Source organism: Microcebus murinus, chromosome 3 (genome assembly GCF_040939455.1).
Source record: "Microcebus murinus isolate Inina chromosome 3, M.murinus_Inina_mat1.0, whole genome shotgun sequence".
In the NCBI taxonomy this organism is placed as follows: Eukaryota; Metazoa; Chordata; class Mammalia; order Primates; family Cheirogaleidae; genus Microcebus; species Microcebus murinus.
The window spans coordinates 38,837,976-38,858,431 of record NC_134106.1 but is presented as its reverse complement, the minus strand read 5'-3'; the positions used below and the strand labels follow the sequence as shown (position 1 = coordinate 38,858,431).

General features: G+C 41.2%; 1 protein-coding gene and 2 non-coding genes across 3 annotated transcripts; 2 read left to right on the top strand and 1 right to left on the bottom strand.

Moving 5' to 3' along the window:
- Positions 1-96: 96 nt before the first annotated feature.
- On the top strand, positions 97-158 carry LOC142870341 (U7 small nuclear RNA). Its single transcript, XR_012918753.1, has one exon. It is a non-coding gene; the product is annotated as a U7 small nuclear RNA (small nuclear RNA).
- Positions 159-4,849: 4,691 nt separating this feature from the next.
- On the bottom strand, positions 4,850-19,899 carry EPCAM (epithelial cell adhesion molecule). The gene is made up of 9 exons (XM_012755675.2): positions 19,541-19,899; positions 15,795-15,902; positions 14,961-15,204; positions 14,242-14,307; positions 11,380-11,443; positions 10,620-10,721; positions 9,287-9,490; positions 7,218-7,262; positions 4,850-5,286 (listed from the first exon to the last, which is right to left on the bottom strand). The coding sequence occupies exons 1-9, from the start codon at positions 19,614-19,616 to the stop codon at positions 5,245-5,247; spliced, it is 951 nt and encodes a 316-aa protein (XP_012611129.1). The 5' UTR covers positions 19,617-19,899; the 3' UTR covers positions 4,850-5,244.
- On the top strand, positions 18,859-18,963 carry LOC142870272 (U6 spliceosomal RNA). The gene has a single exon (XR_012918704.1). It is a non-coding gene; the product is annotated as a U6 spliceosomal RNA (small nuclear RNA).
- Positions 19,900-20,456: the final 557 nt, after the last annotated feature.

The window sequence follows — 20,456 nt, the reverse complement described above, 5'->3', positions numbered from 1 at the left end:
CTACAAATAACTCAAACAAATCAGCAAGAAAAAAACCAACCCCATCAAAAAGTGGCCAAAAGACATGAAAAGTTTTTCAAAAGAAGATAGACAAATGCGTGTTACGGCCCTTTTAGAATTTGTCTAGCAGGTTTTCCCATCCTTACCAGAAGACCCCACACCGCCCCCCAAAAGGAAGATAGACAATGGCTAACACAGATATGAAAAAATGCTTAACATCACTAATCATCAGGGAAATTAAAACTACAATAAGATATCAACTTACCCGTATCAGAATGGTCATTACTAAAAAGGCAGCAAACAACAGATGCTAGCATGGATGCAGAGAGATAAGAACGTTTATACACTCTTGTTGGGATTGCAAATTAGTATAACCTCTATGGAAAACAGTTTGGAGATTCCTCAAAGAAATAAATGTAGATCTATCATTTGATCCAGCAATCTAGCAATCGCACTGCTGGCTATCTATCCAAAGGAAAATAAATCATTTTATCAAAAGACACCTACACTCAAATGTTTATCACAGTACAATTCACAGTTGCAAAGATGTGGAACCAACCTAAGTGCCCATTAATTCACGAGTAGATAAAAGAAAATGTGGCCGGGCGTGGTGGCTCATGCTTGTAATCCTAGCACTCTGGGAGGCTGAGGCGAGCGGATTGCTCGAAGTCAGGAGTTCGAAACCACCCTGAGCAAGAGAGAGAGACCCCGTCTCTACTATAAATAGAAAGAAATTAATTGACCAACTAATATATATAGAAAAAAAATAGCTGGGCATGGTGGCACATGCCTTTAGTAGTCCCAGCTACTCGGGAGGCTGAGGCAGGAGGATTGCTTGAGTCCAGGAGTTTGAGGTTGTTGTGAGCTAGGCTGACGCCATGGCACTCACCCTAGCCTGGGCAACAAAGCAAGACTCTGACTCAAAATAAAGAAAGAAAATGTGGTTCATATACACCATGGAGTACTACTCAGCCATAAAAAGGAATAAAATAATGTCTTTTGCAGCAATGAGAATGGAGATCATTATCCTAAGTGAAGTATCTCAGGAATGGAAAAACAAACACCCCTCATACTCTCTGATGATATGGGGCTAATCAATGGGCACAAAAAGATATAAAGGTCATTGAAAATCAAGAAGGGAGGAGGGGAGAGGGGTAAAAACCTACCTAACAGGTACAAGGAACACTATTGGGGTGATGGGCACACTAATAGCCCTGATAAAGCATTATAAGAGCTATCCATGTAACAAAAACATTTGTAGCCCCTTAATATTTTGAAATTTAAAATAAAGTGTTATGATCAACTTTAGGCAAATAATTCTGGGAGCAATATGGGGTTTGGGCTGGAGAGGGAATAGATTGGTGGCAAAGAGAACACAGGAAGTGTGTAAGAGAAAGCAGAATAGAGGATTATTTCTGGAGGAGAATCACAGGAACTGGCAATTAAATTAATGGCAGAGGTGAGAGAGAGAGGAATTTGGGACTTGGTTCATGAAGATGCTATTAACTGACTCTGAGAATACATGAGATGAAATAGGTTTGGGGAAGACGAAGAGATCATTAAAGGCTACTTGCATGAAACAGGCAATTTAGTATAAAACTCAGGATGAAGGACAGAAATGGAGATAGCACTTCTGTTATCATCTAGGTTCACAGATGGTAACAAAGGCAAGGGAATGGATGAAATCCTCCAGGAAGTAAAAGGGAGGAAAAATAGAAGTAAGAACAAATCCTGGAAACATCAGTATTGCAGAGTCAGTAGAAGAGGAAAACAATCAGAAGAAACTAATACCAGTGAAGCCAAAGAAGAGAATGTACAGGCAACATACTGGTGTAGGGAATGGGGAAGTCATCATGGTGATAGACTTCAGGGAAATCAAATGCTTCAACACTGAGGGACAGATTCATCAGCAACAGAGTCAGTGTTGACCTCAGCAAGAGTAGCTTCAGAAGTGATAGGACAGAGACTGGAAGGCAACAGGTTGAAGAGTGTGCCAGTTGTTGACTTATTGCCTTAGTTTCAAGTTTCACCCTTTTCCCCTTCTCTGGAAAAATAGATCTGAAGCTTGGTCAGCAGAGGGCGCTGAGAGGCACTGCAAGAAGTATAGTTTCCTAGCTCTTGTGTGCTGGTTTGGTAGGCTCCTGCAGCACCCAGCCTTCTCCATCACTAGGCTCTTGCAGCATGGGAGGCTTCTCCAGCACACTGCTGCACCTGCCAGGAGCTTCCCTGAGTGCCTGCCCCCCAACCCCATGGGCAATATCATAGAGTGCCTTTGATGTCTGCTGAGACAACTGCCCCTGAATAGCTTTGCCCCAGCACTTGAGAGCAGGGGTCAGTCAGCAAACTAAGGATCAGAGAGTAAATACTTTAGACTTTGTGGGCCATTGCGTCTGTTAAAACTAACAGTCTACCCTTGAACAACACGGGTTTGACTTGCATGGCTCTATTTATACACGAATTTTTTTTTTCAATAAAAGTACACCAAGTGTACCTCTCCTGCTTCCCCTTCCACCTCCTCCACCTCTTTCACCTTTGCCACCCGTTAAGACAGCAAGAGCAACTGTTCAAGGTTCTGCTTATCCTCAGCCTACTCAATGTGAAGACGATGAGGATGAAGACCTTTATGATAATCCACTTCTACTTAATGAATAGTAAATATATTTTGTCTTCCTTATGATTTTCTCAATAACATTTTTTCTCTAGTTTTCTTTTTTTTTTTTTTTTTGAGACAGAGTCTCGCTTTGTTGCCCAGGCTAGAGTGAGCTAGCTATCAGCCTAGCTCACAGCAACCTCAAACTCCTGGGCTCAAGCAATCCTGCTGCCTCAGCCTCCCGAGTAGCTGGGACTACTACAGGCATGCGCCACCATGCCTGGCTAATTTTTTTCTACGTATATTAGTTGGTCAATTAATTTCTTTCTATTTATAGTAGAGACGGGGGCTGGTTTCGAACTCCTGACCTCAAGCGATCCAACTGCCTCGGCCTCCCAGAATGCTAGGATTACAGGCGTGAGCCACCGTGCCTGGCCACTCTAGTTTTCTTTATTGTAAGAATACACATATAACATATAAAATATGTCAATTGGCTGTTTCTTATCAGTAAGGCTTAGGTGAACAATAGGCTATTAGTTGTTAGGTTCTCTTGGGGAATCAAAAGTTATACCTGGCCAGGCGTGGTGGCTGACGCCTGTAATCCTAGCACTCTGGGAGACTGAGGCGGGCGAATTGCTTGAGGTCAGGAGTTCAAAACCAGCCTGAGCAAGAGTGAGACCCTGCCTCTACTATAAATAGAAAGAAATTAATTGGCCAACTAATATATATAGAAAAAAAAACAAATTAGCCGGGCATGGTGGCACATGCCTATAGTCCCAGCTACTCAGGAGGCTGAGGCAGTAGGATTGCTTGAGCCCAGGAGATTGAGGTTGCTGTGAGCTAGGCTGACACCACAGCACTCACTCTAGCCTGGGCAACAAAGCGAGACTCTGTCTCAAAAAACAAAACAAAACAAACAAAAAAAAACCCAAAAACCATCATTGACCCCTGGACTATATAAAAACAGGTAGCAGGCCAGCCTGATTAGTTTGATGATTTCTACCCTAGAGAGATTTCCAGCAAGTTCCACAACTCAGATTTTCAAAAAGTTCTGTCACTGTGGCACCGCAACTTCTCTGCTATTCAATGAGTCACAGTTCCTTCTCCCACAAGGTCTGGATCTCAGCCCAGGATAGGGGCTGGGAAGAATGAAGCAGGCCTCTTCTTTGGTTGCTGTCTCAGCCCTAGGGGTAAGGAGTAAGTGGCTGCTTCTTTTTTTTTTTTTTTTTTTTGAGACAGAGTCTCGATTTCTTGCCTAGGCTAGAGTGAGTGCCGTGGCGTCAGCCTAGCTCACAGCAACCTCAAACTCCTGGGCTCAAGTGATCCTCCTGCCTCAGCCTCCCGAGTAGCTGGGACTACAGGCACAAGCCACCATGCCCGGCTGATTTTTATATATATATATATTAGTTGGCCAATTAATTTCTTTCTATTTTTATGGTAGAGACGGGGTCTCGCTCAGGTTGGTTTTGAACTCCTGACCTTGAGCAATCCGCCCGCCTCGGCCTCCCAGAGTGCTAGGTTTTTTTTTTTTTTTTTTTTTGGAGACAAGAGTCTCACTCTGTTGTCCAAGCTAGAATGCCATAGTGGCATCAGCAGCAACCTCAAATTCCTGGGCTCAAGCAATCTTTCTGCCTCAGCCTCCCGAGTGCTGGGACTACAGCCATGTACCACCATGCCCAGCTAATTTTTTCTACATATATTAGTTGGCCAATTAATTTCTTTCTATTTATATTAGAGACAGGGTCTCACTCTTCCTCAGGCTGGTTTCAAACTCCTGACCTCAAGTAATCTGCCCGCCTTGGCCTCCCAGAGTGCTAGGATTACAGGCGTGAGCCACCGCACCTGGCCCAAAATGCCAATTTTTGTCTAAAATGGAATCTTGGATTCACTCAGAATAAAATTGATTTTTCTGTATAGAAGTTCCATATTATGGGTTATATACTTTATATATAAATATGTTTATATATATTTTAGAGACTGGGTCTCTTTCTGTTACCCATGCTGCAGTGCAGTGACATGATCATAGTTCACTGTAGCCTGAAACTCCTGGGCTCAAGTAACCCTCCTGCCTCAGCCTCCCCCGTTGTTTGGACTACAGGCAGGAACCACTATACCCAGCCTACATTTTATATCAAATATACATGACTGTAAGTACTCACGGAAAACTCTAATTTGTAGTTAGCATTCAAAGCATTTTAACCTATTATGTGTATGCCATGAAATTTAAAATTTCACTCAATGTCATTCAAAGTTATAAAATTTGGTTTTAAATGTTTTATTTCATAGTTCATAAAAAAAGTTTATATGTACAAGACTCAAATAGAAAGGCAGCTTTCAATCACAAATGAGACAGTAGTCATTCAAATTCTACTGTGGAAGCATATCTAATGCATACTCTTCAATGTTATGCATAAATAATTTTAACTATGCAGTCTAAGTTCTGGGTTTTCTATTACATCTACATACATAAGACACTTGTGGTCAAATTTTAAGATTGGTAAAGTCAATTTCATGCTGCTTATATTCTGAGTACAGACTTCACTATTGCAAATATATGATGTTAACTAACAAAACATGTCCCACATTCATACATTTGTAATCTGAGTCCATTTGGTAATTTCCCTTCTTGTAGTTTAATCTTCAAAGTACAGTAGTTATGCATTAAGTTCTCGATGCATCTCACCCATCTCCTTTATCTGAAACAGAAAGAAAAAGCACAGGAAAAAATTTTTAAGTAATTTTCCAATCTTTTATTTATTCTGGAAACAGTTAAAAAAAAACCCAAAACATTTGGAGAGGAAAACCAGATGATTCTCTCCCATATTTAGAAGACTTATTTAAATTAAAACAAAAAAAAGACATCTGTATTACAAGGAAACACACATTGAATGTGTCCAAGTTGCTATTTAGAGACAAGATGGCCAAAATGACGGGGGAAAGTAGCAAATATGCTAGATCTTCAAAAATTGATGATATTTTTATTAAATTTATACTATTTTTATAGCTAGGAAGAATCATTTCATTTTTTTTTTATCAATCTTTCATTTTATAGGTGAAGAAATCAAAGTTCAGAAAGAAGTATCCCAGATAACATAATTAATTATAGGCAGAACTGAGACAACAGTGATAATTACTCCTACTACTATTGACAAACGTTTTGCTATGGCAACGATGGGACCAACACTTTATATAGATTAATGTTAATCTTTACAAAGATTATATTAAATCTTTGCAACAGGTCTGTACTATTATCCTCATTTTGTAGATGAGGAAATATAAAGGCTTAAAGAAGTTACATAACTTGTCCAGCTAGTAAGTGGTCAACTCCAGGTCTGTAATACTCTTAACCACAACACTACATTGTCATTCTGCTTGTCTGTTACAATTCAATTCAGAGATGGTCCCCTAGACCTATGGTCACCAAACCAGGTAAACCAGATGGTTATTATGGATTGGGAAGAAAATGCTAGAACTTTCTGGTTCTATTAGATTTTTTCAATATTCTTTTACATTTCTGTTTTTGTTATTTGCTAAAATACTAGTAAGTAGCACATATAAATATACAGATATAAAAAACTGGTGAGTATACAAAAAACGTTATTGATAGGATTCAAGGACAAGTATGTTCCAATCTAATTCCAAGAGAGGAGGCATACTAAAAATCTGACACTTTGATTTCACACTAGTATAGGTGACTAGTTAGTATGCAACAGATTTATTATGACAAATTAAGTTCATTTAAAATTATTATTTCACTGGCATAGAGACAATAAATCAGATCATTAGTAACACTGAGTTTCTCTATTTTATTTTATATTTATTTATTTATTTATTTATTTATTTTCTATTTTTTTTGAGACAGAGTCTCACTTTGTTGCCCAGGTTAGAGTAAGTGCCGTGGCATCAGCCTAGCTCATAGCAACCTCAATCTCCTGGACTTAGCAATCCTCCTGCCTCAGCCTCCCGAGTAGCTGGGACTACAGGCATGTGCCACCATGCCCGGCTAGTTTTTTTTTCAATATATATCAGTTGGCCAATTAATTTCTTTCTATTTATAGTAGAGACGGGGTCTCGCTCTTGCTCAGGCTGGTTTCGAACTCCTGACTTCGAGCAATCCGCCGGCGTCGGTCTCCCAGAGTGCTAGGATTACAGGTGTGAGCCAACACTAAGTTTCTCTAATGCGAACTCACTGGAGTATGCCTCTAAAACAGTGGTCCTCAACCTTCTCAGCACCAGGGACTGGTTTCATGGAAGACAATTTTCCCATGGAGTGCAGAGGGGAGGGCTCTGTGGCCCAGTCCCTAACATACCACCAACCAGTACCAGTCTGAGGCCTGGGGTTTGGGACCTCAGCTCCAAAAGATTCCACTGAATGTTAACACATTGTAAAATAAAAATCATAGGCTTTCCATTCTACTCTTCTATGAAGCCAAATTCAATATTAGGTGGTCTGCCATGGAACTCATGTTAAGAAAATTTAGGTAAAAGTGCATTCTAAGACTGTCCTTAAGACCCTACAGTATAGACTCCAGTATAACTGAGATCCATCAGAGTCTAGGAAGGTATGGTGATTATTAGGAGTAAGAGATTCAACAAAGCCTTTTGATTACTTAAGTAATCCGTTTACCTCAGCCTTCTGATACTTTGCCATTCTCTTCTTTCTGGAAATGACCTAAATGGAAGAAAAATGATTGCTATTTTAGGACTGATATTCAAAACAGTTGGTCTAAATTGACATATATGCTGTTTTTCTTTTGAGACAGAGTCTCACTCTATGCCCTGGGTAGAGTACAGTAGCATCATTGTGCCTCACTGCAACCTCAAACTCCTGGGCTCAAGCAGTCCTACTGCCTCAGCCTCCCAGAGTGCTAGGATTACAGGCGTGAGCCACCAAACCCAGCCAACGAATATGCTTTTAATGGACACAATTCCTAAACATACTTAATTTAAAAATCCATAAACATTTAGTAAAATTTTAATTTAAGAAACAATAAAACTAAAACAATGAATAATCTTTAATGAAATTTAAGTTTGGTGTGCATTCTTCTACATCTTTTTCCATACTAATAGAAACATACATAAACACATGCATATAAGTTTAACAGTCTAAAAGTGGGATCCTGCAATATCATTTCTCTCTTTACAGAGCCTGTGATATCAACATCACAGGAACCATTCCAAAACCAAAGATATAGATTGAACTGATTCTCATTATTCCATATCATAGATATATCACAATGTACTCTCCCACTGATACACTCAGGTTTTTTTCCCAGATTCACCCTTATAAGCAAAACTGCATAATTGTGAATGTGGTTTTTTTTGTACTTGCGCTTTCATTTCTACAGGACAATGAGATTTCTGTGATTAATCTTTCATGTTTATTTGCCATCTGAAATTCCTCTTCTATAAATCATCTATCTATACCTGTTGTAATTTTTTTTATTTTTTATTTTAGCATATTATGGGGGTACATGTGTTAAGGTTACATATATTGCCCATGCCCCACTCCCCCCTCGAGTAAGAGCTTCAAGCATGTCAATCCCCCAAATGTTGCACATCTTACTCGTTGTGGTTGTATATACACATCCTCTCCTCCCCCCCACCCTCCCGACACCCGATAGATATTACTCCTATATATCTATTGTAATTCTTACTTTAGATTTCATCAATTTGTAAGAATTCTGTTATTATGGATAATATCCATTCTTGTTTTAGACATCATTAATATTTTCCCCCAGTCTACCATTGGTATTTTTTACTTTATAGTATCTTTGCCATATAAAATGTTTAATTTTAATCAAGTCAAATACATATATTTTTTTCTTCAGGGATCTCTCGCCTTCCATGGATTCCCTTGTCACAAGGCCAAACATTTCCTAATTTTTCTTGAGACTTGTCTTATTTTTTTACATTTTAAACTACAATCCATCTGGAATTTGTGTTTAAACAGAGGTGCACTGCCCAACTCTTTCTACATTGCTGTGCTCTCGACATGCCATTCACATGCAGTTGGGTAATATGGCCAGCCCTGGTAGGATAAATAGGAATTCCACTTTTGTTTTCTTCCAGATGTATAGCCAAGTATGGTAATTCCACTGAACTGAAAATGTAAGTTCCCACATACCCTCAAATCTTTCTGAATTCTGTTGTGTTGTTAAGATTTCCTAACACTGAAGTATACTTACATTCCTAAAATAAACCCTACTTCTTCAGATGATACATTCTGCGGAAACACTGCTGAATTCAATTATTCAATTTGCTAATCTTTACTTAGAATTGTTGCTTCATATTTATCATTTTTAACTCTTTTCTATGCTAACTTTAATTTTGTGTTCTGGTGTTCCAGCTTATTGAGTGGTTTGGGATCTCAGGTGTTTTGCATTAATCCCAGCAAGTGTGTTGACCTGTTTGCAGTTAGAACTAAAGGACATTTGCTGCTTGTTGGCAACATAGCTGGCATGTGAGGTGCTCAGCTGCCAGCTTTTTTTGGGTTAGTATCCATTTGTGTTCATAAAGTGAATGCTTTGTAAAAAGGACCAGGAATGCAATAGAATAATTCACTACAGAGAACTACAAAAAATGAAGATTTTGTTTCATTAAAATGTCCAGAACCTGGATGTAACTTTTCCATATTATTAACCTTTTCTTCAAAGAAAACACCCTTAAATGAAATTTGACTTGTTCTGTACTCACCAGCACAACAATTCCAGCAATAATTGCTATTGTCACAACCACAATGACAGCAATAACACCGGCTTTTAGACCCTGCATTGAAAATTCTGGTGCTTTTTCATCAACATAGTAAATTAAAGTTTGACCAGGATCCAGCTCCAGTTGCTCCCCATTTACTCTTAAGTCCATTTTCTTAGAAGAATGCATCAAGGATTCACCTTTTAGCTATATTGAAAAGGAAAAAAGCAATTAAAGATGTTTAAGAAAGCCAACTATGGCTTCATATAATTACACACCAATTGTACACCATAAAACCTGCTGCCAAGAATCTTTATGGTTATAGTGGTAACAATCTGCTCAATTGAAACTTTGAAAAAACTTTATTATAAGGAACTTTCAAACACACACAAAAGCAGAAAGAGTAATACAATGAACCTGTTACCCACACTCAACAATATTCCCACATGGACAATCTTACTTTATCTATTCTTCCTTCCACTCCCAAACCCTGGCCCAGATTATTTTGAAGTTCATCTCAGATTTTATCAGAAAATACTTCACGATAAAATGTTAAAATTTAACAAAATTTTTTATCATTTTGCTCTACATATTCAGAGAAACTTCTCTAGTAACAAACTGTAGAAATGATCCCTGAAAATATAAATATTTCTCTAAAATATTTAAGGAAAATATTTTAATCATACCAGTTACATTATATTTTTTTGTACACAGACTCTTGCACAAAATATTTATGTAAATTAATACAGGGGAGGATAAATGCACAAACTAACAACTAAGGAGATAATAAGTAAGAATTACAAGAAAGAGTGAAGATATTCTAGGCAGAACAATTTGGTAAGAGGCATAAATATACAAATAAGACAGGAACATGTAAATGACAGGGAGAATGAAATGAACTGCAGAAGAACCACTCAGAGACATGGTTGATCCATTAGTGCAGAAAAAGTTGACTAAAGATCTCTTTTTTTTTGAGACAGAGTCTCACTCCATTGCCCTGATTAGTATGTGGTGGCATCAGCTTAGCTCACAGCAACCTCAAACTCCTGGGCTCAAGCAATCCTTCTGCCTCAGCCTTCCACGTAGCTGGGACCACAGGTATACACCATGACACCTGGCTAATTTTTCTATTTTTAGTAGAGATAGGGTCTCATTCTTGCTCAGGCTGGTCTTGAACTCCTGAGCTCAAGCGATCCTCCCACCTTGGCCTCCCAGAGTACTAGGATTATAGGCATGAGCCACCACACCTGGCCTGATGAAAGATCTTGAATACATTGAGGCATGATAGACATTACATTTCTGAATACAAGAATAAAACAAGGAAGATTATACTCACATCTTTTTCAAAATAATAAGCCACATCAGCTATGTCCACATCATTCTGACTTTTCTGAGAAGAATTTTGTGTCAGATCAATAGTGATAACATTATTCTCATACTGGGGGAAAAAATTAAAAAATACAAACTGGTATTAATATAATCAAAATCATACAAAAATATCATTCAATAATCAGAATATTCAGTGTACAATTAACGTAAAACTAAAATACTAAAGAAATGCAATCCGAAATGCAATATGCATTTACCATGTCCTTTTTAGAGAACAAAAAGGTATCTTCCTTCTAAAATGACATTAATTTTAATCTAGAAAAATATAAGAATAAATTCATACTATCTTTAAAGAGTTCCATTACACTATTCACTCTTTTTTTTTTTATAGCAGAGTTGAAAGAGTTAAGGATAGGGCTAACTAGGTAAGGACTTGTTCCTCAAACCAAAGAAGATGGGGAACTAAAGTAATATCCTAAAGTACATATGTGCCAAAAGCAATCAGAGAAAGAGGCTATTCTTCAGGGTAAGAAGATTCACATATCTTAGGAATACTAAGAGATACTACATTTTCTTTAAGGGTAAAATGGGGTTTTCTAAAGGCTATGGAAGAACTATCACCACAGGAAATTCGCATTAAGTACCCAGGACTTAAAACTGTTACTCAAATGCATTTAACCACTATTAAAATCACTGGCTATCCTTTATACCAAAACCATGCTGTTCTACCAACTTTCTGCTAAAGCTCATTTATTAGAAAATCATACCAGAATATTTGTGATATATTTTGGATCCAGCTGATAACGAGTTGTGATTGTCTCCTGAAGGGCACTGCAAATAATTAAAAATCTGTATTTAAAAAATGTTTGTACCATACAACAGTAAGAAGCACTACTTTTTATTTAACTTTTTTTTTTTTTTTTTTGAGACAGAGTCTTGCTATGTTGCCCAGGCTAGAGTGAGTGCCATGGCGTCAGCCTAGCTCACAGCAACCTCAAACTCCTAGGCTCAAGCAATCCTGCTGCTTCAGCCTCCTGAGTAGCTAGGACTACAGGCATGCACCACTATGCCTGGCTAATTTTTTCTATATATATTTTAGTTGGCCAATTAATTTCTTTCTTTTTTTTTTTTCTATTTATAGTAGAGACAGGGTCTCATCTTGCTCAGGCTGGTTTTGAACTCCTGACCTTGAGCAATCTGCCCGCCTCGGCCTCCCAGAGTGCTAGGATTACAGGCGTGAGTCACCACGCCCGGCCAGAAGCACTACTTTTTAACTAAGCAGATAGCCCAAGGTCTACAATTGTCATTAACTAAAGTTGAAATTTTTATGCCATGTTCCAACGGTCATAATAATAAATGATTCAGGCTAGAATTGTCCATTGATATTATTGATAAACTGCTGAGCGTCAGTTTAATTAGAAAAAGAACATTTATACAGTATCCAAGTATCTACCTACAGATTATTTATTAACTACAAAGGGGAAAATGGTAATTTTACAATGGAAAAACCTGGTGGATACCACTTTAATCAAAGTTAACATTACTAGTAAACAGGCCAGCTTACGCCTGTAATCCTAGCAATCTGGGAGGCCAAGGCTGGTGGATTGTTTGAGCTCAGAAGTAAGAGACCGGCCTGAGCAAGAGCAAGACTCCATCTCTACTAAAAAACAACATAAAAAGAAATGAGCTGGCCGGGCGCGGTGGCTCACGCCTGTAATCCTAGCTCTCTGGGAAGCAGAGGCGGGCGGATTGCTCGAGGTCAGGAGTTCGAAACCAGCCTGAGCAAGAGCGAGACCCCGTCTCTACTATAAATAGAAAGAAACTAATTGGCCAACTAATATATATAGAAAAAATTAGCCGGGCATGGTGGCTCATGCCTGTAGTCCCAGCTACTTGGGAGGCTGAGACAGAAGGATTGCTTGAGCCCAGGAGTTTGAGGTTGCTGTGAGCTAGGCTGACGCCACGGCACTCACTCTAGCCTGGACAACAAAGCAAGACTCTGTCTCAAAAAAAAAAAAAAAAAAAAAGAAATGAGCTGGACAACTAAAGTATATATAGAAAAAATTAGCCAGGCATGGTGGCACATGCCTGTAGTCCCAGCTACTCGGGAGGCTCAGGCAGGAGGATCGCTTGAGCCAGGAATTTGAGGTTGCTGGGAGCTAGGCTGATGCCACAGCACTCTAGCCGGGGCAATAGAGTGAGACTCTGTCTCAAAAAAAAAAAAAAAAGTTAACATTACTAGTAAACGGATAAACCAACATCATGCACCTTCTGATGCAATGTACTGTGAAGGACACAAGATCACTTAAGCAGTTTTCCTACCAAAAATGCATAACCTGTTTTCAGTTAAGAGGAAATGTCAGGCCAGGCACGGTGGCTCATGCCTGTAATCCTAGCACTCTGGCAGGCCAAGGCAGGAGAACTGCTTGAGCTCAGGAGTTTGAGACCAGCCTGAGCAAGAGTGAGACCTCATCTCTACTAAAAATAGAAAAATCAGCTGGGCATCGTGGGGTGTATATAGCCCCAGCCACTTGGAAGGCTAAGGCAGGAGGATCACTTCAGCCCAGGAGTCTGAGGTTTTAGTGGGCTACTATGACACCACTGCACTATACCCAGGCCCAGGGCAACAGAGTAAGACTGTCTCCAAAAAGCAAAGGAAATGTCAGACAAACCCAAATTTGAGGGACTTAATATAAAACAACTTGCCCATGTTCTTCAAAAATATCATGTCATGAAAGACCAAAAGAGCCAAGAAACTGTTCCATATTAAAAGATACTAAAGAGTCATGACAACTAAATGTAATACATGATCTTGGACTGGGTTCTGGATCAAAGATGAGAAAATTACTACAAGGAACAACATTGGGAAAACTGGCATAATGTGGTATAACATTAAATTTCCTGAATTTGATCATTGTATAGTGGTTTATTTAAGAGAATGCCTTTTGGCCAGGTGCAGTGGCTCACGCCTGTATCCTAGCACTCTGGGAGGCCGAGGCAGGCAGATTGCTCAAGGTCAGGAGTTCAAAACCAGCCTGAGCAAGAGCGAGACCCCGTTTCTACTATAAATAGGAAGAAATTAATTGGCCAACTAATATATATGGAAAAAATTAGCCGGGCATGGTGGCGCATGCCTGTAGTCCCAGCTACTCAGGACGCTGAGGCAGAAGGATTGCTTGAGCCCAGGAGTTTGAGGTTGCTGTGAGCTAGGCTGACGCCACTCACACTCACTCTAGCATGGGCAACAAAGCGAGACTCTGTCTCAAAAAAAACAAAACAAAACCAGAATGCCTTTTGATCATAGGAAACGATACACTAAAGTAATTACGGGCAATAGGATAGGACATTTACAGTTTGCTCTCAAGTGGTTTATACATGCATAGAAAAGTACACACACATATGCATCTACACATACACACATAAAAAGAAAGTGTGGCAAAATGTTAATTGGTGAATCTAAGCGAAGGGTACTACAGGAATCTTTGTACTATTCTTGCAATTCTATTTCAATTAACTTTGTTTTACAGAAATATAAAAAAGAATTTAGACTTGGTTTTTCTAATGGTGTAGGATGGAAGATTTGAGCACCAATTGTGCAAGAATAATAGGATGTATTTAATTGCACTTACCTCTGCAAACTTTGAACATCATAAGGTTTTTCTCTTGCTTTGTGTTTTAGTTCAATGATAATCCAGCTATAAAGTAAAAAACAGTGTCAACTGACTATAACAAGTCTTTTATACTACTTTCCTCATAAGCTAATACTAAAATTCTCAAGTGGAATTACAATAGAGCTAATAGAAAAAGGATTTGGGCAGTAGATAGACCCATAATTTCTCCCCTCATACATCCTTCATAAAGAACCCATCCAGGAGGGAACCCCTTTCTAATATTGACCCTCTGTTCTTTGGCTATCTGGCCACGACAGAAGTCAAGGCTGAGCTGGCTGTGTTGGTTCCCTGTTCAAGTGAAAAAACAGAAAAAAAAAGACTCTGAGAAACAGAAAATTGATGATGAGGCTTCAGAAGATGTAAATGGAGAAAGTACTGCCTTTGGTCCTGACACCTTTACAGTTTCTAATCCCTTCCAATTTAGTATTTTCTGCTTAAGCTAACTTTAGTGGGTTTCTGTTCCTTTTGACTAAATAATCCCTAAGACAAGTATATCTCACTTTTAAAACACATTAAATGAGCAAAAATATAAATATAGACTAAATTATTCACATAAATTATACCTTTTCCTATCTTTTGAATTCTAACCCATGGAATCATATTATATCTTCAAAAATAAGTTTAATTAAATGAATCTGAAACGCATGAAAACAAGTAACATAGGCAGTCCCACTCACTAGGTCCTCACTCGTTCGGAGCAGGTTATTTCAGTGTCCTTGTCAGTTCTTCTGACCCCAGCAGTGTTCACACACCAGCAAGTGGCAGTGCCATTGCACTGCTTGGCTTTAAAGAGCCCCTGTTCATCGCAGTCGGGGTCATAAAGCCCGTCGTTGTTCTGCAGAGCCCCTTCAGGTTTCACTCTTCTCCCACCAATCTTTGAGCCAGTCATTTCTGCCTTCATCACCAAACATTTGGAAGCCACTGAAAAGAAAGCTTAATGTCAAACGAAAAAAATAACTGGCTTCATGCTTACAGGGGAAGAAAATTTTTTTTCTTTTTGGAGACAGAGTCTCACTCTGTTGCTCGGGCTAGAGTGCCATGGCGTCAGCCTAGCTCACAGCAACCTCAAACTCCTGGGCTCAAGCAGTCCTTCTGCCTCAGCCTCCCGAGTAGCTGGGACTACAGGCATGTGCCACCATGCTCGGCTAATTTTTTCTATTTTTGGTAGAGACGGGGTCTCACTCTTGCTCAGGCTGGTCTCGAATTTCTGAGCTCAAAGGATCCGCCTGCCTCGGCCTCCCAGAGTGCTAGGATTACAGGTATGAGCCACTGCACCCGGCCAGAAAAAAGTTTTTAAATTTAACTCCAAACTCCTAGGGCCAAAGATTATTTCAAACTTTCATATTCACACAGTTTCTTTCTAAGGATAAAAGCTTCAGATGTGAGATAATTTCAACAAAGTAACAGCATCCAGATTTGAGCCAATAAAACTCTTCCCAATTCAAGGCACATCAATTAAAGAAGTATTAAGTCAAAATAAAGCTTAAAGGTAATAAGGATATTTTACTTACGTTTTGAGCAAAGGACAGTATTTTGTGTACCAATTGAAGTACACTGGCACTGACCATATGTGTTCAAAGAGCAGTCTGTGGACAGCTTGTAGTTTTCACAGACACATTCTAGAAAATGAAAAAAATTCACTTTAAAATGTAGATCCAACTAGCAACTGTGATATCCCAGGTGAATTATGTTCTGACAATAATACCCAAGTTACAGAGACAAAAAGCCTTAAAGTAGTCCTGAATGTTTTACTTTCAAGCTATAATTTCAGTGCTTCCTAAATGGCACTTGCTAAATAGTTTGCATACATACACATAATCTAATCTGCATGCATTCGTGTTTCAATTTTTTTAAACAAGGACTCAGCCATCCAGCTTTGCCTTTGTGATACTCCCAGTCTCCGCTCTTTCCTTCCTCCTGTCCTGCTAGAAACATCCCTGCCTATAAGTCACTTCTTTTCCAAAAAAAAAAAACAAAACAAAAAACTACAATTCTAGGATTTGTGAATTCTCACCTTCTCTTCCTCTGCACCTCATTTTCTTAAATACGGGATACTTACTTTTGGGTTTAAAAGGAACATATTCAATTTCTAGACCACTTTATATCTTGGAAAAATTATACTTTCAATAGAATTTTGGGGCATCCTTGTATGTGGGTTTCCTAACTAAATCAAATCCTGGTACCTGATTTTGAAAGTGATACTAAGCAACCTATGCTGGGTACTGATGTCAGTTTAATAGTTTTATCCTTGACTTTTATTTTTTAACTCAAATGAAGTTAAAGTCGACTTTAACTTCAAATTGGCAAGCCATCTAATTCCTTTTGTCTAGTTAAGAGAGCACAATCATTGAAAACAAAAACTAGCATGACAAATCATTTTTATATGGGTCCTTCATATCCCAAGTATCCTAAGTTAACTTTAATTTTTCCCAGTGTCTGTTATAATCGATATATACCCGCTTAAATCTGTCCAGCACTAAACACAATATTGGGGTCACAAAAGGAAGAAGTATGGCAGCTATCCTCAAGGAGTTAAAATCTTATGCAGCACTATACTGTACTTGTACAAAACACATTTTTCATCCCCAAAGGATGTGAAATTTAAAACAGACCAGTCAGATACAGACTTTCTGAGCATATGCATACAGCAACTATTACCATTTTAAAGTAATTTAATATTAAGTACTAAGTCCCAAACTGAAGCTAGAAAAATCACAAGTTGATTAAACTGCATTATTTTCAAAGTGTAGTTGTTGAATTTAGGCCACCCAGTTGGTGAAAGTATAAAAGCCTTTCGAGAGAGCTTTGGCCAATTGTCACTTCACTTCTAGGCAACATCTTATAAATAAATCAAGAGATAGCAGCCAAGATGTTTATTCCAGAATAATAAAAACGAGGCCAGGCACAGTAGCTCACGCCTGTGATCCTAGCACTCTGGGAGGCCAAGGAGGAAGTATAGCTTGAGGTCAGGGGTTCCAGACCAACCTGAGCAAGAGTGAGACTCCCATCTCTACTAAAAATAGAAAAAAAAGTAGCTGAGCAATTAAAAATAGAAACAATTAGCTGGGCATGGTGGTGTGCACCTATTGTCCCAAGTACTCCAGAAGCTGAGGCAGGAGGATTGCTTGAGCCCAGGAGTTTGAGGTTGCCGTGAGTTAGGCTGATGCCACGGCACTCTAGCCCAGGCAACAGAGCAAGACTCTGTGTCTTGGGGGAAAAAAAAGAAAGAAAAAGTGGAATCAAACTACTTGTCTGGCATTTGTACAATGTTGTTCAGTCACCATTTAAATTAGGGGTTTTTTTTTTATTTTTTTAATTTTTTAGAGACAGGGTCTTGCTCTGTTGCCCAGGCTGGAGTGCAGTGGCCCAATTATAGTTCACTGTAACCTGGAATTCCTAAGTTCAAGCTATCTTTGTAGCTCAGCCTCCAGAGTAGCTAGGGCCTCAGGCACGCACCATCCATGGCTAATTTTTTTATTATTATTTTTTATAATAGACGGGGTCTCCTGTATTGCCTAGGCTGGTCTCAAGCTCCTGATCCTCCCATCTTGGCCTCCTGAGGTGCTGGGAGACTGGAGTGACCACACCAGGCTAAATCGGATTTTTAAAGACTAAAGGAGGCTGGGCGAAGTGGCTCACGCCTGTAATCCTAGCACTCTGGGAGGCCGAGGTGGGCGGATTGCTCCAAGTCAGGAGTTCAAAACCAGCCTGAGCAAGAGCGAGACCCGTCTCTAACTAAAAATAGAAAGAAATCGCTGGGCGTGGTGGCTGACGCCTGTAATCCTAGCACTTTGGGAGGCCAAGGCGGGCGGATTGCTCAAGGTCAGGAGTTTGAAACCAGCCTGAGCGAGACCCCGTCTCTACCAAAAATAGAAATAAATTAATTGACCAACTAAAAATATATATACAAAAAATTAGCTGGGCATGGTGGCGCATGCCTGTAGTCCCAGCTACTCGGGAGGCTGAGGCAGTAGGATCGCTGAGTCCCGGAGATTGAGGTTGCTGTGAGCCAGGCTGACGCCATGGCACTCACTCTAGCCTGGGCAACAAAGTGAGACTCTGTCTCAAAAAAAATAAATAAATAAAAAAAAATTAAAAAATAGAAAGAAATTAGTTGGCCAACTAATATATAGAGAAAAAAAAATTAGCTGGGCATGGTGGCGCATGCCTGTAGTCCCAGCTACTCGGGAGGCTGAGGCAGTAGGATCGCTGAGTCCCGGAGATTGAGGTTGCTGTGAGCTAGGCTGACGCCACGGCACTCACTCTAGCCTGGGCAACAAAGTGAGACTCTGTCTCAAAAAAAAAAAAAAAAAAAAAAAAAAAAAAAAAAAGACCAAAGGAAATGGAAAACTCTGGATCTTATATAGGAAAAAGATCAAGATATAAAACTACATGTTTAGGTTTAAGGTAATGTTAAGAGCATGTCTAAAATAAAAAAATACTCAGTTTTTAACTGTGGGACTCCCGAAGTGGTGGGATTACAGGTTCTTTACTCTTTACGGTTATTGTTATTTCCGCCTCCCTACAATAAACTTGTAAGGCATTACTCATATGATTCTTAGAAAAGGGAAAACAGCTCGCTTCGGCAGCACATATACTAAAATTGGAACGATACAGAGAAGATTAGCATGGCCCCTGCGCAAGGATGACACGCAAATTCGTGAAGCGTTCCATATAAAAAAAAAAAAAAGAAAAGGGAAAACATCCACACGCCCTGTAGTCAAGGCCCGGGAGGCTCGTCTCCCGCGCCCAGGTGCGTAGCGGCCATGGCCGCCTGCCCACAGCCACCTGTCCCAGCCCGAGGTCCACATCCGGGGCCCGCCGCAGGTGACCCGAGTAGGGGAGGGACGGCTGGTCGCCGTCGCAGAGACTCCACCACCGGCCCGGGCTGGTCTGTAACCCCAAGTTCGTCCAGCCAGAGGAGGTGGGCACGCCCGGGCGTGAGGCCTCGGTTCTGTGGCCGCAGGATCTCGGGACGAGGCCGCTCAGTTCCCCGCCGGCCCCGCCCCGGGCCACTGCCCTAGAGAGGCGCACAAAGCTGAAAAGTGAGGCTGCTCCCTCCAGCCGGGGCGAGCGAGCGCCTTCCCGCCGCCGCCTCCGCGCGGAGGGCCTAGCCCGGGCTCAGCCCGCGCCAACGGTCCCCCGGCGGGAAAGCACAGCCTCTCGGTCCCCTCCTCGTTATCCCCGTCCCGGGCGTCGAGGACTGCCACCCCCGTCCAGCCAAACTCAAAGACTGCGCTCCAAGCCCGCACCTCACCTTGCTGAGCCGCGGCCACAGTCACCGTCGCCGCCGCGAGCAGGAGCCCGAACGCAAGGACCTGGGGGGGCGCCATGCTGCGCGCGCCGAGAAGAGGGGCGCTGGGCGGCCGGGACTCGCGGGAGGGCGCGTGGAGGGCGTGCGGCGCGGGGAGCCCGCGGGCCGGCCGGGCGGCGCGAGGCCTGAGGCGCGCGAGTTGGCGTCGGGAGGACAGAGGCGCAGCGGTGTCCGGACCCGATTTAAGGTGCGAGCTCCCCGAAGGACTGCGCGCTCTGGGTGCGCGGCAGGGCGGAGCACGGAGTGCCCGACCTGGCAACCCCGCCTCTCGGCCACTTCTCCAGGCTGCTCACCTCGGCGGGCCGGAGCGCGCGGTGAGTCACCGCCCGAGGGCGGGGGGCGGAGTAGCCTCCCCTCCCCTCCCCCAGCTTGGCTGTTGGGGCGCAGCCACCTCCCCAGGTGTGCGTCCGCGCTCGCCCCGCCCCGTGACGCCCCAGGTGCTTCCTCTCTGTGGCGGCCGCTGGTCCCCTTGGTGGCCGCGAGGATGTTAGTGGTACTCTACTGAGACTTTACATGAAGAGCGCTGCTCTCTAGCCTTGAAGAATGGGGCCTGGGGAAGAGGGTGCGGGGACTGAAGAAGAACAGGGAAGCCAAAATGCAGCACGGAGAGAAGCGGACAGCCGTCCGAAGCACGTTAAAACAGACGACCTTTGAGCTTTACTTGGCAGTCTAATTGTACTCTCTTGAGACTAGGAAAAAAAAAGAAGAAAGAAGAAATCTCCCTGGCTCTCCGAGGACGACCAATTCGTGTTTCTTTATAATTACGATCAATAATTGTTTTCCCTTTTTATAAGTGTTTTTAGCACTAAAAGACGTAGGAAAATGTGTTTCCATAGAGCCAAATGCTGGGAGCCTAGAT

Bases quoted from the DNA above. Each gene is read 5' to 3' on its own strand.
- EPCAM (XM_012755675.2), bottom strand. From the start codon at position 19,616: ATGGCGCCCCCCCAGGTCCTTGCGTTCGGGCTCCTGCTCGCGGCGGCG. The intron at 10,722-11,379 runs GTATGATTTTCT...TTTTTCCCCCAG, and splicing joins AATATATCACAAATATTCTG to TATGAGAATAATGTTATCAC. The intron at 9,491-10,619 runs GTGAGTATAATC...TTTTCAATATAG, and splicing joins CTTATTATTTTGAAAAAGAT to CTAAAAGGTGAATCCTTGAT.